Raw genomic sequence first — 14,284 nt, forward strand, 5'->3', positions numbered from 1 at the left:
AAATCAGTTTTGATTTATTTTATCATCCAATTCTTAAATACTCCATATCAATATAAAAATAAATCAAATATCCGAAAAATATTCCCACAAATTCGATCTTTACTCAAACATTGCTTTTAGAAATAGCATAAGATCTCGACTTTTTTTTATTTTTATAATTAACTCATTTAAGCACCAATTAAATATGATCGATGTCTCCTATTACATTTTTAAATCCGACCCGGTTCTCATTCATCAATGGCAACACTTACGTTCATATTTAACTGATTTTTTCTCGAACTTCTGCAGAACTTGTATTTTTGTAAAAAGCCGATTTGAAAAAAATGTAAACAATGATAAATTACTTTTAATTTTTCTTATTTATAAGCCAAAACATTTTTATACTTCCCCAGCTGAACACTACCGCAATTCGTTGGACCATCAAGACGAAATATAATTTAGATTATTGGTTCGCGAAGCACTTAAGTGAACATGTTCTCGACCGATTCGCTCAGCAGCGAACTGCAACAAGTTGTTTTTTGAACGTCGCAGTTCGCCAGTGAATGTATCGCTTGTCGGTGGATATTTGTTGCATTCGTCTGCATGAATGATACAAGAAGCTGTGGATTCGCCAATAGGCATTCCTTCTAGCCTGAAAACAGTCACATGGAAATGTTGCAGGCAAGAGCAATGAAACTTTTGTTTCGCCGGAGAAATCTCTCACTGAACGATGAGTGGAAACGAACGAGTTTCGGAAGCTTGGTTTCAACCACTTATAACCTTCCATTTTATTGTAAATATTCAATTCTACCTATCATCACTACACTAATTTGTAAAAAAATCAATGTTTAAAACAAAAAAATTATAAAAGAATTTTCAAAGCACTGCGTACTGTCTCTATAGTCATCGAATTTTGTCTATCATACTTAAAATTATTAAATAACCCTCCATTGAAATTTTCCATTTCAAATTTTTATTTTTAGTCTCTTAGGAAAATTTAATTTATTGACATGACGTAGTCGTGCTGATTCAACGATTTGTAGAAAAATTCTATCTCATAAAAATACTAAAGTTTCGACAGCTGCAACAGCTTATAAACAAATCAGATGTCAAAAAACTGACCGGTACATGGTGCTAAATTTATTCAAAAATCAAATAAACATTGACATAAAAGTAATCAATGAAATTTAAATTTTGAGTTTTGGCCAGGTTTTTGGGTGAAATACTCCTGTGTGCGAAGTGCAGATTCAAAGCGTATTAATCATCATTCCAATAATCAGTACTGGATTTTAAGAACAAAACACTAAATAATTATTATTATTTTAGTGGAGGAGATTATTTTCTCCAATATCCAAATTGTTCAGTAAAAATCATAAAGAAAGCATTTGAAAACCTTTTTTTTTATTTGAAAAACCTCAGTCAATTTCAAACCATATTTAAAGTTTCCAAAAAAAATCTGTCATGTTTTTTAAACAAATTTGCTTAAAAAAAATTGGGACGCAAAAAACATAATTATGAATAAAATGAAGTGAACAAAATCGGACAACTTCTGGGCTGTTGTGGTATGAGCCTACTTGGTTGAATGATTCAACTGAATCAAAGCAATCGAAAGATTCCTTTTAATTCAACCACGATTGCATTGATTCAATTTGATGCTCTTTCGATTGCTTTGATTCAACTTCTGGGCAATCTGGCGAGCTAAGTCTTCTAGACTTATTGAAATTCGATATTCGAGACTAAGTATCTGTCAACCAGTGAGATTTGTTTTTTTTTTTTTTTTTGAAAAATTGTACTAGAATTGTGGACCTGGAATAAGATTTAGAGGTTTTGGATTTAGTTCTGAATCGAGATTGTTACTCTTGAATCAATTTAGTCGTTCATCAAAATTTGATTAGGAAATAAAGGGAGCTATTTAGCGACGTTACGATTAGTTACGCACGAGGAAAGGGATTTGTGGATGATACACAGGAATCATTGACAAAAGTGATGCTCGCAGACCTTGTGATCGTATACTAAAAGGTAGTCTGCAACTTTTTGCATTGGGGATAACTTTCCTTCTTATCCGATCTAATTGAATAATATTGGTGGAGGGAGATTGAACTCAATGTTTCCATCCTTAATAAGCGGTTTAACGCTCTCAAATGTTTCCACAGAGCTTTGAATAACATTTTTTCCTTTATTTATGCTTTAAAAATGTTCAATGAGTTTTATATCAAATCTTAGCTTAACAACTAAACCATTCAAAATAACTGTTATCGAAAACAATCCAGAACATTGAATACGGCCAAATAAACAAAACGTCAACGTCCCACGCTACCACCAACAACAGCAGCCGGATTAGGAACAAACACGCGCTCTGCTATTCGTATTGCGGAAAGCCGTTGTTGGCATGATTGCCATCATCCCGGTGGCTCGGTTGGCAGGAATCAATGAGAGAGTGAATTCTCGCGAAACAAGTCCTACTCGTCGTGTGTATATTTGCATCCACTCTGTTTTGGTGGTATCAACAATACACATAGATTCTCGCGACCGACGTGATGAGCAGCCACTTTGAAAATTTGGACATCGCGGTGCCACAACCGGTTTGATAGCAAGTTTTGGCTGTCCCGGTTTTCACAACCTTAACATAGTGGGTTGAGTCTTTGCACGTGAACAAACGGCCAAGTTTCTGTTATGTTGAGAGGTGGACATCTCTCTTCATAGCCACTAACATGACTCTGTTTCGAACAAATGCCAAACAAATATCGTTCGTACCTAGCTAACGGCTATGCTTCTATCACCAGAATGATAGGGGTTAGGCAATTTATATTTTTTCGGTTTTTATCGACGCGATAATATGAGTTGACAAAGCTGTAATAAACAATTATTCACCAAACAGCTCCTGAACTTGTCAATTGTGTTAATTGAAGTTTTTGTTTCGGTGAAAAAAATATTTGAAAAACTAATTTGTGGGTCTTACATTGCATGTGGAAAATCAGCATGAGAGACGCATTCTGCAATTGGATTTCCGAAAAGCTATCATATTTCAACACGCCCTTTCCGAAAAAGCATCCACCTAAACACATTGCAAAGGTTTCCCTGCGGAAGAGGCCAAATAAACAAAAACAAAAAACATTGTCGAAACTATCGCACTTCCGAAAACATGATAGCGAGCGGGTGAGCTTGCTCGCTCGCGTAGGAAAACAAAAACAGCATCATCTCTGGGGTGAAAACATATTGACGCGGTTGAATTTGAACCGATCTGCCCCCCCCCCCCCCCCCTTACGGAGAGATGGCCAGGGTGAGTGATGGAATTGGACGTGGATGGCAGATTAGGGCATCTGCCAAGTGCTTTGGCATGCCAAACTCGGAGGGGATGGCTGAACCAGAAGAGGGTTTCCTCCACTCCTGGATGCTACTAAACACGTCCGTATAGTTTGCTATTTAACATGAAGGCGTTTTGAATTTTCTAGTTAGGTACACGTTTGGCGTGGTTAGAATTGTGATGAACCCTTACAACATCCCGTGCGGATATTTTGAACGTTTCGTAGAAATTTCGATACAAAACGGATAGAAGTTGTTTTAAAATTCTCCCTAGCATATCATCCACAAAAATTTGAAATCCTGTTGATCATACGCAAGAATGAAGTTCAGATGATCGAAAGCAAATTTTTTCACCTTTAATATGCAGAAAAGAGATTTCAAGTTCATGTTTTGCAGTCAGAGATGGTTTTACCAGTTATTTCCAAATTTTCAAAAACATGCGATTTTCACACTACTAAGAAAAAGGGGTAAGTTGCAACAAACTCTGTAATTAATAAAAAATTAAATGAAAACGTTTGAAAATTTATAGTTTTTGATACATTTGTGATATCATAACACATAAAACACCAATTGTAGTAATTTTTTGTTTTGTTCGAATCAAATTTAAATTTTTTTCTGTCAAAAATGTTTTTAATAAAAAAGCGTTTATCTGCTGCATACATTTAGGGGTAAAAAATACTTCAAAATATTCTATGAGCTTAAATCATGAAAATAAATCTTAGGATGGATGAAATTTTAATGTTAACAAACGCATAATCCAAAACAATCATATCCCAGCATATGGAAACGCGATTTATGAGATTGAGTTCTGATTTGAAACTGAATTAGGGTGATTTGCCAATCGTTGTCCCCTTACCTATTGTTGCACGGCATGACTTAAATTGTTAATATTTCAGCTATTTTTCAACTTTTTCCCAAAAATAATACTGAATTATGTTAATTGGAATGTTTACTGATAAAATGAGGCTTCTATCGACATTTTCTGCTGTAAAATATGCATCTAACGACAGTTTTAATTTTCCTTGTTTTTTTCGCGCGATTTTTGTGCGAATTGTTAAACAAAACCTTAAGATTCCTTCTACGGCAAATAAGGTTTTACGTCAGAACAAAACATTTTTCATATCGGTTTTCTTTACGAAAGGTTGGACAATTTAAACACCATGACTTTGGAAAAAAAATTACAATCCATACATTACCAGAGAATTTATCGAATCGTGCAACAATTGGTCCGTTCAATCTTCTTTTGCCCCATTGTTTTACATAAGTCCGCTGCAAAATTTGTATGGAAATTTTCAAATTTATTAATTTGTATGCTTCCAAAAACTTTGTTTGGTTGTTTTTAATGCCAGAAATAGCAATAAATTTTTTGAAGCAATTAATTGAGTCCTGAACTAGGGCAACAGGTGTTTTGATTTGCACGGGAAATGAAAAATTTCATTCAAAAATCACCAGAGATGTACAAAAAGTTTAAAAAACTTATTTTTTTTATTATTGAAATATTTTTTGGTTCTTGCAATACATTTCATGTGAACAAAAACCAAACCTATCTTGTATCCTAAGAATGATATTCGATGTCATACAAAAAAAAATGTTAGTGTTTTTGCTTGCTAATTTGGAAGCGGTTTATCCGTAGGATGATAATAAAATAACGCAATTACCTGCTTTGCATAGCCAATGAGTTTATTGATTTATATAAGCATCGCAAAAAATGTCATAAAATAATTGCTCCAGCAAGTAAAGCCTGCAATTTTACAATACTTTTCAATAGATTCTGTTTTTTTTATTTTGAATACTTTGCTTCTTCTCACGTTAGCGGAAAATGAAGGTTAAGAAAAGGTAAAACCAATATTTAATCAATCACAAACTTTATTTCACGATTACTTGAATTTCCTGGATGATTCGCAAAATTTTTTGCTTCCATACAAATTTCGATAAAAAATTGAATGCGTTCATTGATTACATGTAACTGAAAAAAAAACTCGGAAACATGTTTTTCTGCTAAATAAGTTCAACTATTATTTTCTGAAAATGCTGTGCTCTATTTAACTGTTTTACACTCAGATTTTTGTTAGTTTTATGCACTCAATGTTGATTTTCAATCATTAAACCTTTATCCAAAGACACTTCGAATTTCCATAAATTTATTTTTTTCTATCTTCAAAAATGAAAACTGAAGTTTTGAGATTATTAAACTCGTTGAAAAACATATACATGTATTAAAATATCGGGCAATTTGCACTGTCTGAAAAATGTCTTAGTCGCTTAAACTGCTTTGGCTTTGAGGGATTACTTTTAATCATCTCTTTCGTGAAAAAGATTGTCAAAATAAATTAACTTTTTGAAAAGATATATTTAATAACGAACGATCTGAAACTTTATGCTTGGTTGAGTCTATTTTGAAGCTATAAATTGATATCTATTAAGTAATTATCGATCGATTTCCAAGTGAGTCCAAAAGCAATTATTTTATAAAATCATATCTTCTTCATAGGAGTAAAGGGGGGCAAAACAGATTGCATCCTGTATCCTTTCATTTCTAAACTGGCACTTTTACAAAAATAAATACCATTCAGTTCATTCTATTGAATTTCGATGACACAAAATTTTATGTTGGTAGGACTTGTAAAGAAAAAAAGCTCAATACTGGGCAATTAAGGTCAAATAACACTTCACTCAGATGGCTCCGGTTAAATAATTCAGCGGCAAATTTGACTCCTGAGGAAATTTCTCGTGTTATAAATGCTATTCCAGTCTCTCAAACTGGCGGATTCGAGTTTTCTTCGATTTTGGGTCCGAGTTGCTTCATTGTGCATTGGAGGGTTTATATGAAAGACCCCCCTCAAAAGGGGCCATCTCCAAATTTGATTTCATTTGCACTAGAAATTCTTATTATAAGCTTCCGTAACAAATATCAGCCTTTTTGACCACATGGTGGCTGGGCCTTAAGCAAATTTTTAAAATGTGCAACCATTGGAAAAAATCGGACAACATTAGGTACGATATAAAATTTGCCTGTGCAACTATTGGGCACAGACATGCTGTTTAAAATGATTTTTTAAATTTTTATGTCACTTTTTTCGAACACATGAACTTTTGGATCTTGTTGATCAATCCTGTATGAGTGCAATCGACAAAAAAAATCCAGTGAATTCGGTTGAAATGACTAAAATACAGCATGAAAACCAAAATCATGTGCTTAGCTGTGCAACGATTGGCAAATCACCCTATAAAAATATTTATTTAAAAAAATTTGGTGATCGTCCGAAAAAAATGTATACACAAACAGTGTTGGTAAAGGACAATGAAAGCAATATAAAGTTTGTAGGTGATCATCATTAAGCCAACCCGTCATACTAGGTATAGTTTTTTAAGGCATCGAAAAATGTAAAAATTTGTACATCTATTGCTCGATTTTCTAAATTTTTTAAGAGAATCAAAAACTTTAAAAAAAACTCTTTCACGATGTTAAAAACTATGTCATCATCAATTTGTTATCATTCAATGATAACTTTATTGCAGTATATTGAAATAAAAATTGAATGAGTGTTATGGTATACAAATGTTGCATCTAACCCTGTTTTTGCATGATGCCCCGTTTGACGGTAATTATTCTATTGTTACTTTTTGAATATCATTTTCAGGTCCAGCGCCTGATTTTACATTAAGAGTGTTTTGAATTTACTTTTTCAAAAATGCTGTAAAATTTTGTTATTAATCTAAAATTAAGAGTTTATATCATAATTCAGAGTCTTTGAGCCAAAGAGGTTTAAGTGAATTAAAGCTAACTTCTAGGGTCGGATCAAACCATCTGAGAGGCCTCTACGAATCATTTTTTTTAATATGCCAACTTATCCAAAACAAAAACTCTTATTTTTTAGAACTGTTAAAGTAACTAAAGTAACTAAAATTTTCTTGTTGAGAAAAAATCAAAGATAGATATGAATTAGGATAGTTTGGCATGGTTTTATCGAAAGTCAAAAAATACTTTCCTCATTGCACAATACCTTCAAATCATGTCATTTTTTTATAGAAAAATTCAATAAAATCAAGAAAACAAAAAGTAATAAAAAATCCCATCTTCTACAATCCGTTGTAATCTTTCGAAAATTTGATAGTTTTTTCGAAATTTCCATAAAAAAACATCAAACTTTATTATTTCCCCCTTTTGGGTTTTTTGGAAATTTCGAAGGGGGGGGGGGGGGGGGTAACAAATGAAGATATTGATATTTGTTTCGGCCTAATTTGAAAACTTAAAACCAGAATATAGATAAGATGTTCAAAACACATAGTCAAAAATCATGAAACAAAATGAGTTTAAAAGCTTCAACAAAGATCTCGAGTTTTCAAAAATCAAGAAAATCATGAAACAAGAAATTTGAAAATGTCAATAAATTGAATCTCTATTTGAGTTGGAAACAATTTAAGGAACTATTAATAAGACAAATCATATGCTGAATTCAAAATATTTACTTCACTAAGAATAGTTTTAAAATAAAAGTACATCAGAATCTATAGTAGAAAACTTAAGTTGGAAAAGTTTAAAATTGAATTTGTAATCTATAAGATAGAAATTGGAATTAAAATTCAATAATGAATCTAAGAATGGACGATTGGAAAAATTTTAGCAACTAAAGAATTATTTCTAAATCGATTTTCGCAAATTTCAATAATGATTAAAAAGCTAAAAATAGTTTTTCTTTACTCAAACCCATATTTATGTGAAAAAGGCGAGCATTCTAGATTGCCGATTTTATAAAATTAATTCAATTCAATTAAATTCTCTTCAAGTTCTTCATATTTTTTATTTTAATTTTGATAATTCCCTCCCGGCATTTGCTCGGATATTGTCCGTATGAAATTGAAAAATATTTCTTTGTAAATTCTTTAAAGCAATATAGGTAAACATGAACTATTAATTCTGCACAAATAACAGTAAAGTTTAAATTTTAAACAATGTATGGTTGTGCAAGACATTTAAACTTAATCAAAATGGGAGATGTTTTATCTTGTTCTACTTTTTCTGTGCTGCAAGTCTTCATTGAAAAACTGATTAGGTAATGTAACTTCTTCAAATCATGGCAAAGCTAATAAAAAGCAATTCAGACCGCCGTAAAAGTCTTAACATTTTTGTTTACTTTCGAGAAAATATTTCATATTCAAAACATAATGCTTCATTCGCCAGAAACTCCTAAAACCAAAACATAATGCTTCATTCGCCAGAAACTCCTAAAATATATTTTTTATTCAACAAATAAGAGAACGTGATGTATTATTAATTGTGGGAAAACATTCAAGATTTTTCAGATTTTTTTCGGGAAAACACGGGGTTTCGAAGTAATGTGATGAAGTAAACAGAACTAAAATCTGCCGGGCTGCCCAAAATGTTGTAAAAACAATTCCGTATTTTGCTGGATTTATACACAGGAAAAAAACTCAATTTGAGCTAAATTTTTTTATGTAACATTATCTTAATTGCTTTTTAATTTGCAAGTTTGGAATACAATTTTGACGTTGCTGACGTGTTACGGTTAAAAAATTGAAATTTTTAGCATTATTCCTAACTTTGTTCTTGATTTTTTTTTTAGAATAATCACAAATTCATAATCATATCTCAAATTCAACCAAGTTTTGGAAAAAATGACCCCCCATTGATATGGCCTTGCTAAATCGAGAAAACACGCTTTTAAGTAGCTGTGTCTGTGCATTTTCCATATATTTGTAGAAAAATTGTATTTTTCCTTCGAATGTAAAAGTATATAAATAAAATTCTAAAAATCTGAAAAAAAACTACCAAATATACTTTTAAATGTGAAACATCGTGTATATCGAATAAATATATTCATCAAATAATGTCAAAAATCCTCAAACTTCTGAAAAATGCTTGAGAACTGTTGTCATTTATCAACAAGTTTCGAACTCCTAGGTATATGTTATTGAAAAAGGAAGTGTATAGCCAGTAATCAAAATAAAAGTTAGGAAAATTTAGAAAATCATTAATCTAATTTAAAAAAAAGTTAAAAAAAAGGAACAAAAATTATATTTTCAACGATAAGAGTTAAACATTTAAAACAAAACGCTAATTGAAAACAAACTAAAAAATTGAAATTCTAAACATGTGTGGAGATATTGAATTTCAGCATTTGGTTGCATTCTCACAGAACAAAGGAAATATTCAGCAAATTTGAACATTTTCCACAAAATTTTAGAATAAATTTAAAGAGAGGAAGATGGTAAGAATCAGTGAAATAAAGTTTTGTTAAAAATCATGCATTAGTTTGGGATTCTAAACTACTTCTTAAAAGAGCAATAAATTTGTTTAAAATTGACAATTGACTGATAAAAAAGACACTTAAATCTGAACTCCAATCAAATTCAATATGAAAGCTCCTTAAAACCCGTATAACATAATTTAAGGCCATGTTTCTAATCCATATTAGAGGAACTAACTTTCCTTTTTTAGAATTTTTATAACCTTTACGATATTTGTTCTTCAAATCACTCATATCATGCTAATGGAAATTGTTGATAGTTTTTAAGCTGATATGAATATCGTTTAAGGCTTTAAAATGTTTTTTTTTTTAGATTTTTATACTTAATAAAGGAATACAAGCCCTACCATTTTTGTACTCGCTGAAACGTAAGAAGTCTCTAGGTTTCATCCAAATTCATCTAGATTTCAAATTATAATTCTATTTCTAACATTTTATTCATCTATAAGAAAATGTTTCATTTTTTGTTGGGGTCCCTTGACTATTTAACTGAGTCGATTTGGGGTCATTAAATTTATTGTTTATCAGTGCGAAAAGACATACCCCTGTTAAACAGCTAATAACTTTTTTTCTAATAAGATACGAAGTTACGGTCTTCGACAAAGTTGTTTAGCGGAAAATTTCCTTTAGGAATTTTATAAATTGGCACAAAAACCATAAGCTGGCTCGGTTCCACAGACGAAACAAAAGTGATGTTGATTTTTCAGTACAAAATATTCAACTTTCCCATACAAACCTAAAAGTTCAAATTTACTCATGTAAACGTTACTTAAAAGTTTTGCAAAAAATCTTGGATGAGTTTAAGACCAATACAAAGCTTTTTAGGCCCCAGGGTTTGAGAAATTTCAAAATGACCCCAAATCGACTCAGTCTACTTGACTATAGGCTTAAAAGTTGTTGAAAATGCAGGTTTCAGTGGTAGAAACGAGTTAATAATTTTCATTCTTAGTCTACTCGTTAAAATAAGGTTGCCAGATTGCTCGGTTTTATCCGGGTTTGTCCGGATGGCTCCATAGAGTGGCTCCATAGAGTGGCTCAATAGAGTTGCTCTATAGAGTAGCTATTTTTTTCTGGATTTAATGGAAGATTATTGAGCACAGTATTTTTTTATTAAGCACCTTTGCCCTGTCATTTTATAATTCGAGATATTATGTGAAAATAGTGGCTCCAGAGAGTCACAGGTTTTAACTTACTTTTTATTGAGATTATAACAGCTTCAAGCATCTTTCAATTGTTAAAATAACTGGTTTCAGTATTTAAACATTAAACTGAATGAAAGAGAACTTTGTTCAAAATTCATTAGCCAACTTTCATTGAAAAAGCAAACTTATTTGTGATGTAGTTAAGAACTTTTCATGAAAAAAATCTACAAAGTAAGGAGAACCTTAGATTCCCGAAAAGTTGTTCTTTTCACAACAAAATGAAAATTTCAGGACTTAACAACTATATAACGAAATTATCTTCATTATTCCACAACTTTTCGAATAGTAAAGCTTTTGTTTATTTGTTGAACTTTTTAATATTCTAATTACTATTATTCCAAAACACTCAAAAGCACCCATATAAGGGTTAACTTACCGCAACATCGTTTGGCAAAATGAATCACAAATATAATCAGCGAGGGAAAAAAATCCCTTGTTCACGGCTCATCAGAACGCTTTGCACCCTTTTTAGGTTTGTGTGTGCATGTGCAACAATAACACCAACATAATCGGACATCAGCAGGGCTCCCCTATTCGGTAGCAGGTTAGAACCCCCTCTTTTTCTACTTCTGGGCGCACAAACCACGAACGCCATCCAAAACACAAACCGCGCTCTCGCTAACCTCATGTTGATTATGATAATTATCGGAACATGAACTACACAGTAGCGAAAATTTTGTCTATTTTTCCCCGCTGCTTAAGCTGTGCGGAATAATGGGCCAGATATTCGTGGGCACACTGGTGGAGGCTCGTGTTTGGTTTAAATTTTTACGTAAACCAAACATATCCGTTGTTTTTAAAACTAATAATGCTTCAATGGCAACTGAAACTATTGCGAACGGTTTGAAAATGTACCATACTCTGCTTTATTAATCAGATTACGATACAATTTTTCCTGGCACTTCTCACACTGTTCCGGAAATTCAAATTTAGGATCCAATTGTGGGTAACAGCTTTCGAAACATTCACGAACAGCCCAATCTAAATTGTTCCTACCCGCGCCATACATGTAGTGTGGGCCTTGGTGGATGTGTAATTTAGTGTGGAAAAATTTCGTCGACAGTAACGAGACTCCGGTTATAAATATCGAACAGTTTAACGGTTGTGGTTCCTGCATTCGTAATCGTTATTTTAAACTGTTAACACAAATTAGTTTTAAAGACTTTTTGTTCCTTAGATTTAAAGCTGAACTTATCATTGTAAATTCTTTGCAGTACACAAACTTAAGAGAAATTAGTTTCTTAATGAATTAAGTTAGTTTTTCTCATTTCTTAGTTTTCAAAACTAATTGTTATTGCTAAAAAAAAACACAATTAAAAGAAGGCACATGGTAGAAGCAGAATAACCATCATTCCCACATGCTTCCTGCAGATATACCACTTCAGACGAATTCCTGCACATAAATTGTTTCAAACTACAATAAACGTCATCCGTCACATCTTTGTCAGATCACCTGTCTGTCGGGGGTAATTTTAGTGCTCAACTTAGGCGACGGGTTTCTTTGCCTTCACCTATATAGACAGGAACTCCTGTGGAAAAAAATGGAACCCACTTCTGAGACTAGAACCGAAGCAAACCGAGCCAAAATACTAGTGAACACTTATGAGAAAAATGCCATCATAACTTTAAGCTACGAATTTAATACAATCCATAATTAAACTGTTCAAAATAATAAAATAAATTCATGGATTTTTTTTCTATAATTATTTCATCTAGCGTTCATTCATATACTTAAAATCCGGTCTGACTCAGGAACGTGAAAATCAAAAAGTAAAGTTATATTCTATTGGTCAAAATTTGAACCTTTCCAATGGAAGAATATTAGCTTGACTAAAGTCGGTAAATAACTGTGGCCAAATTCTCATTGTCCCCCAAATTGCAACCGTATGCTATGGCCTCGTTCTTAAAAAAAATAGGAAGAAACAAGTTGAAATAAAATCTACCCTGAGCTCAGTTTGTTCAAATATTGAAAATTCAAGACGGACAAAGAGAATGTCCATGTTGAAGTTGGGATATTCTGTTTAAAGCGAAACAATTCAAAGATTTCTTCTGCGACTGTCGAAAGATTTAACATGCTTGGTTTTTTTTTAAATAAAAAGAAAATATTTTAAATGATCAATTAACTTATGAAAGCTCAGTATCGTTATAATGCTTTTGCTTGAACTGAATTTACAAAAATAAGTACATTTTAAATAAAATTTAAAAAATGATTGTGCAATTCTTCGTTTCGCAATAATTTTATTTTCCAAGCCAATTTTCTTTCTTTACAGGTCTTTCAAAAACAATTTTAAGAATCCCACAAAAAATCATTAGTTCATAACCATTTTCGTTCATGATTCATCTATCGTTATCTCTTGAGGCGATTTTAACACCCTCCCAATTTCTCCTTTTTGTTACAGCTTGATCAATCATCACCACAGCAGCAATATCAACCACAACCGACAGCAGCTTTCCAGCCATTAGTTCCGCAACATCAACATCAAGAACACCAGGAAGCGCCAATTTACTATCAGCAACAACCACCACAACAACAGTTTGCTCAACATCTAGCCCAGCAACAGCCCGATCCATCGATTTTGTTTAGCGCACCTCTCCGTCAAGAAGCTCCAATGTCTCAGGAACCGTCGCCAGTCTATCAAACGCAGCCAGTTGCTGCCATTTATCAAGGTGAGTTTTTACTGAAGATTATTGAATAACGATCATCAGTTATCAATAAAATAGGAAAATTGACTACTGATCGTCTATTCTCTATAGACGTGGAAACTACTACTAGTCCAATAAGCGATTATGTGGGATTTTTCATATTTGCTACACAGTTTTAGTTGAAGACTCCATCTTCTATTTGAAAGTCCGCCTTATATAAATTCAGGAACTTATTCGTTTCACATGTGAAGGTTTTGAAATACAGGATTCATGTAAATGTTTCCCTAATGGTGCTGATTCCTACTCGATTCCGCTTTTTTTAAAAGAATTTGAAAAAATAAGTGTAATACTTAAGGTGTAATTGATAAAAAATTTGAATGCTTAGAGAATTATTGAAGTTTTTGGTGTCATTCATACAAACTTGTTTCATTCTATTTTCTCAATTTGTAATGGATCAATGAAAAAACGGACACAAGGGAGGTTTAAGGGGACGGTTAACTGATCTTTGTTTTCAGAAAACAGGACAGCTCAGAATAAACGACCTTGGTCTTGAGCCATTGAATCTATCAATATTATCAAAAGAAGGATGGTATTTAATTATCTCTCATGCAAGAATACTTTCAATGTGAGGTTATTGATAATATCGAGTATGGTTGCCAGAAGATTCTGGTGATGATGTTCATAGTACAAATGTTTACATCATCACACTGTGGGTGAATATAACTCAAACTGTGGTTAACAGTTACACTGCAGTGTTGGCAGGCAGAAAATTATTATAATTATTATTTATTGTACATCAACGGATCACATATTGATCCTAATGAAAAAAAAATTAAAAATTAAAACTAATGACACTACAAATACAATTGTCTACACAAAACTTAAAGC

The 14,284-nt window shown here is 32.3% G+C and overlaps 1 protein-coding gene across 1 annotated transcript in view; it reads left to right on the forward strand.

Moving 5' to 3' along the window:
- The window catches only part of LOC129750708 (uncharacterized), a 284,287-nt gene that overhangs the window by 195,027 nt on the left and 74,976 nt on the right, over positions 1–14,284 (forward strand). Inside the window, exon 8 of the mRNA XM_055745710.1 lies at positions 13,153–13,420. Within this exon, the coding sequence (XP_055601685.1) occupies positions 13,153–13,420 (268 nt within the window). The remainder of the gene's footprint in view (positions 1–13,152; positions 13,421–14,284) is intronic.

The sequence above is a fragment of the Uranotaenia lowii genome, chromosome 3 (genome assembly GCF_029784155.1).
Source record: "Uranotaenia lowii strain MFRU-FL chromosome 3, ASM2978415v1, whole genome shotgun sequence".
In the NCBI taxonomy this organism is placed as follows: Eukaryota; Metazoa; Arthropoda; class Insecta; order Diptera; family Culicidae; genus Uranotaenia; species Uranotaenia lowii.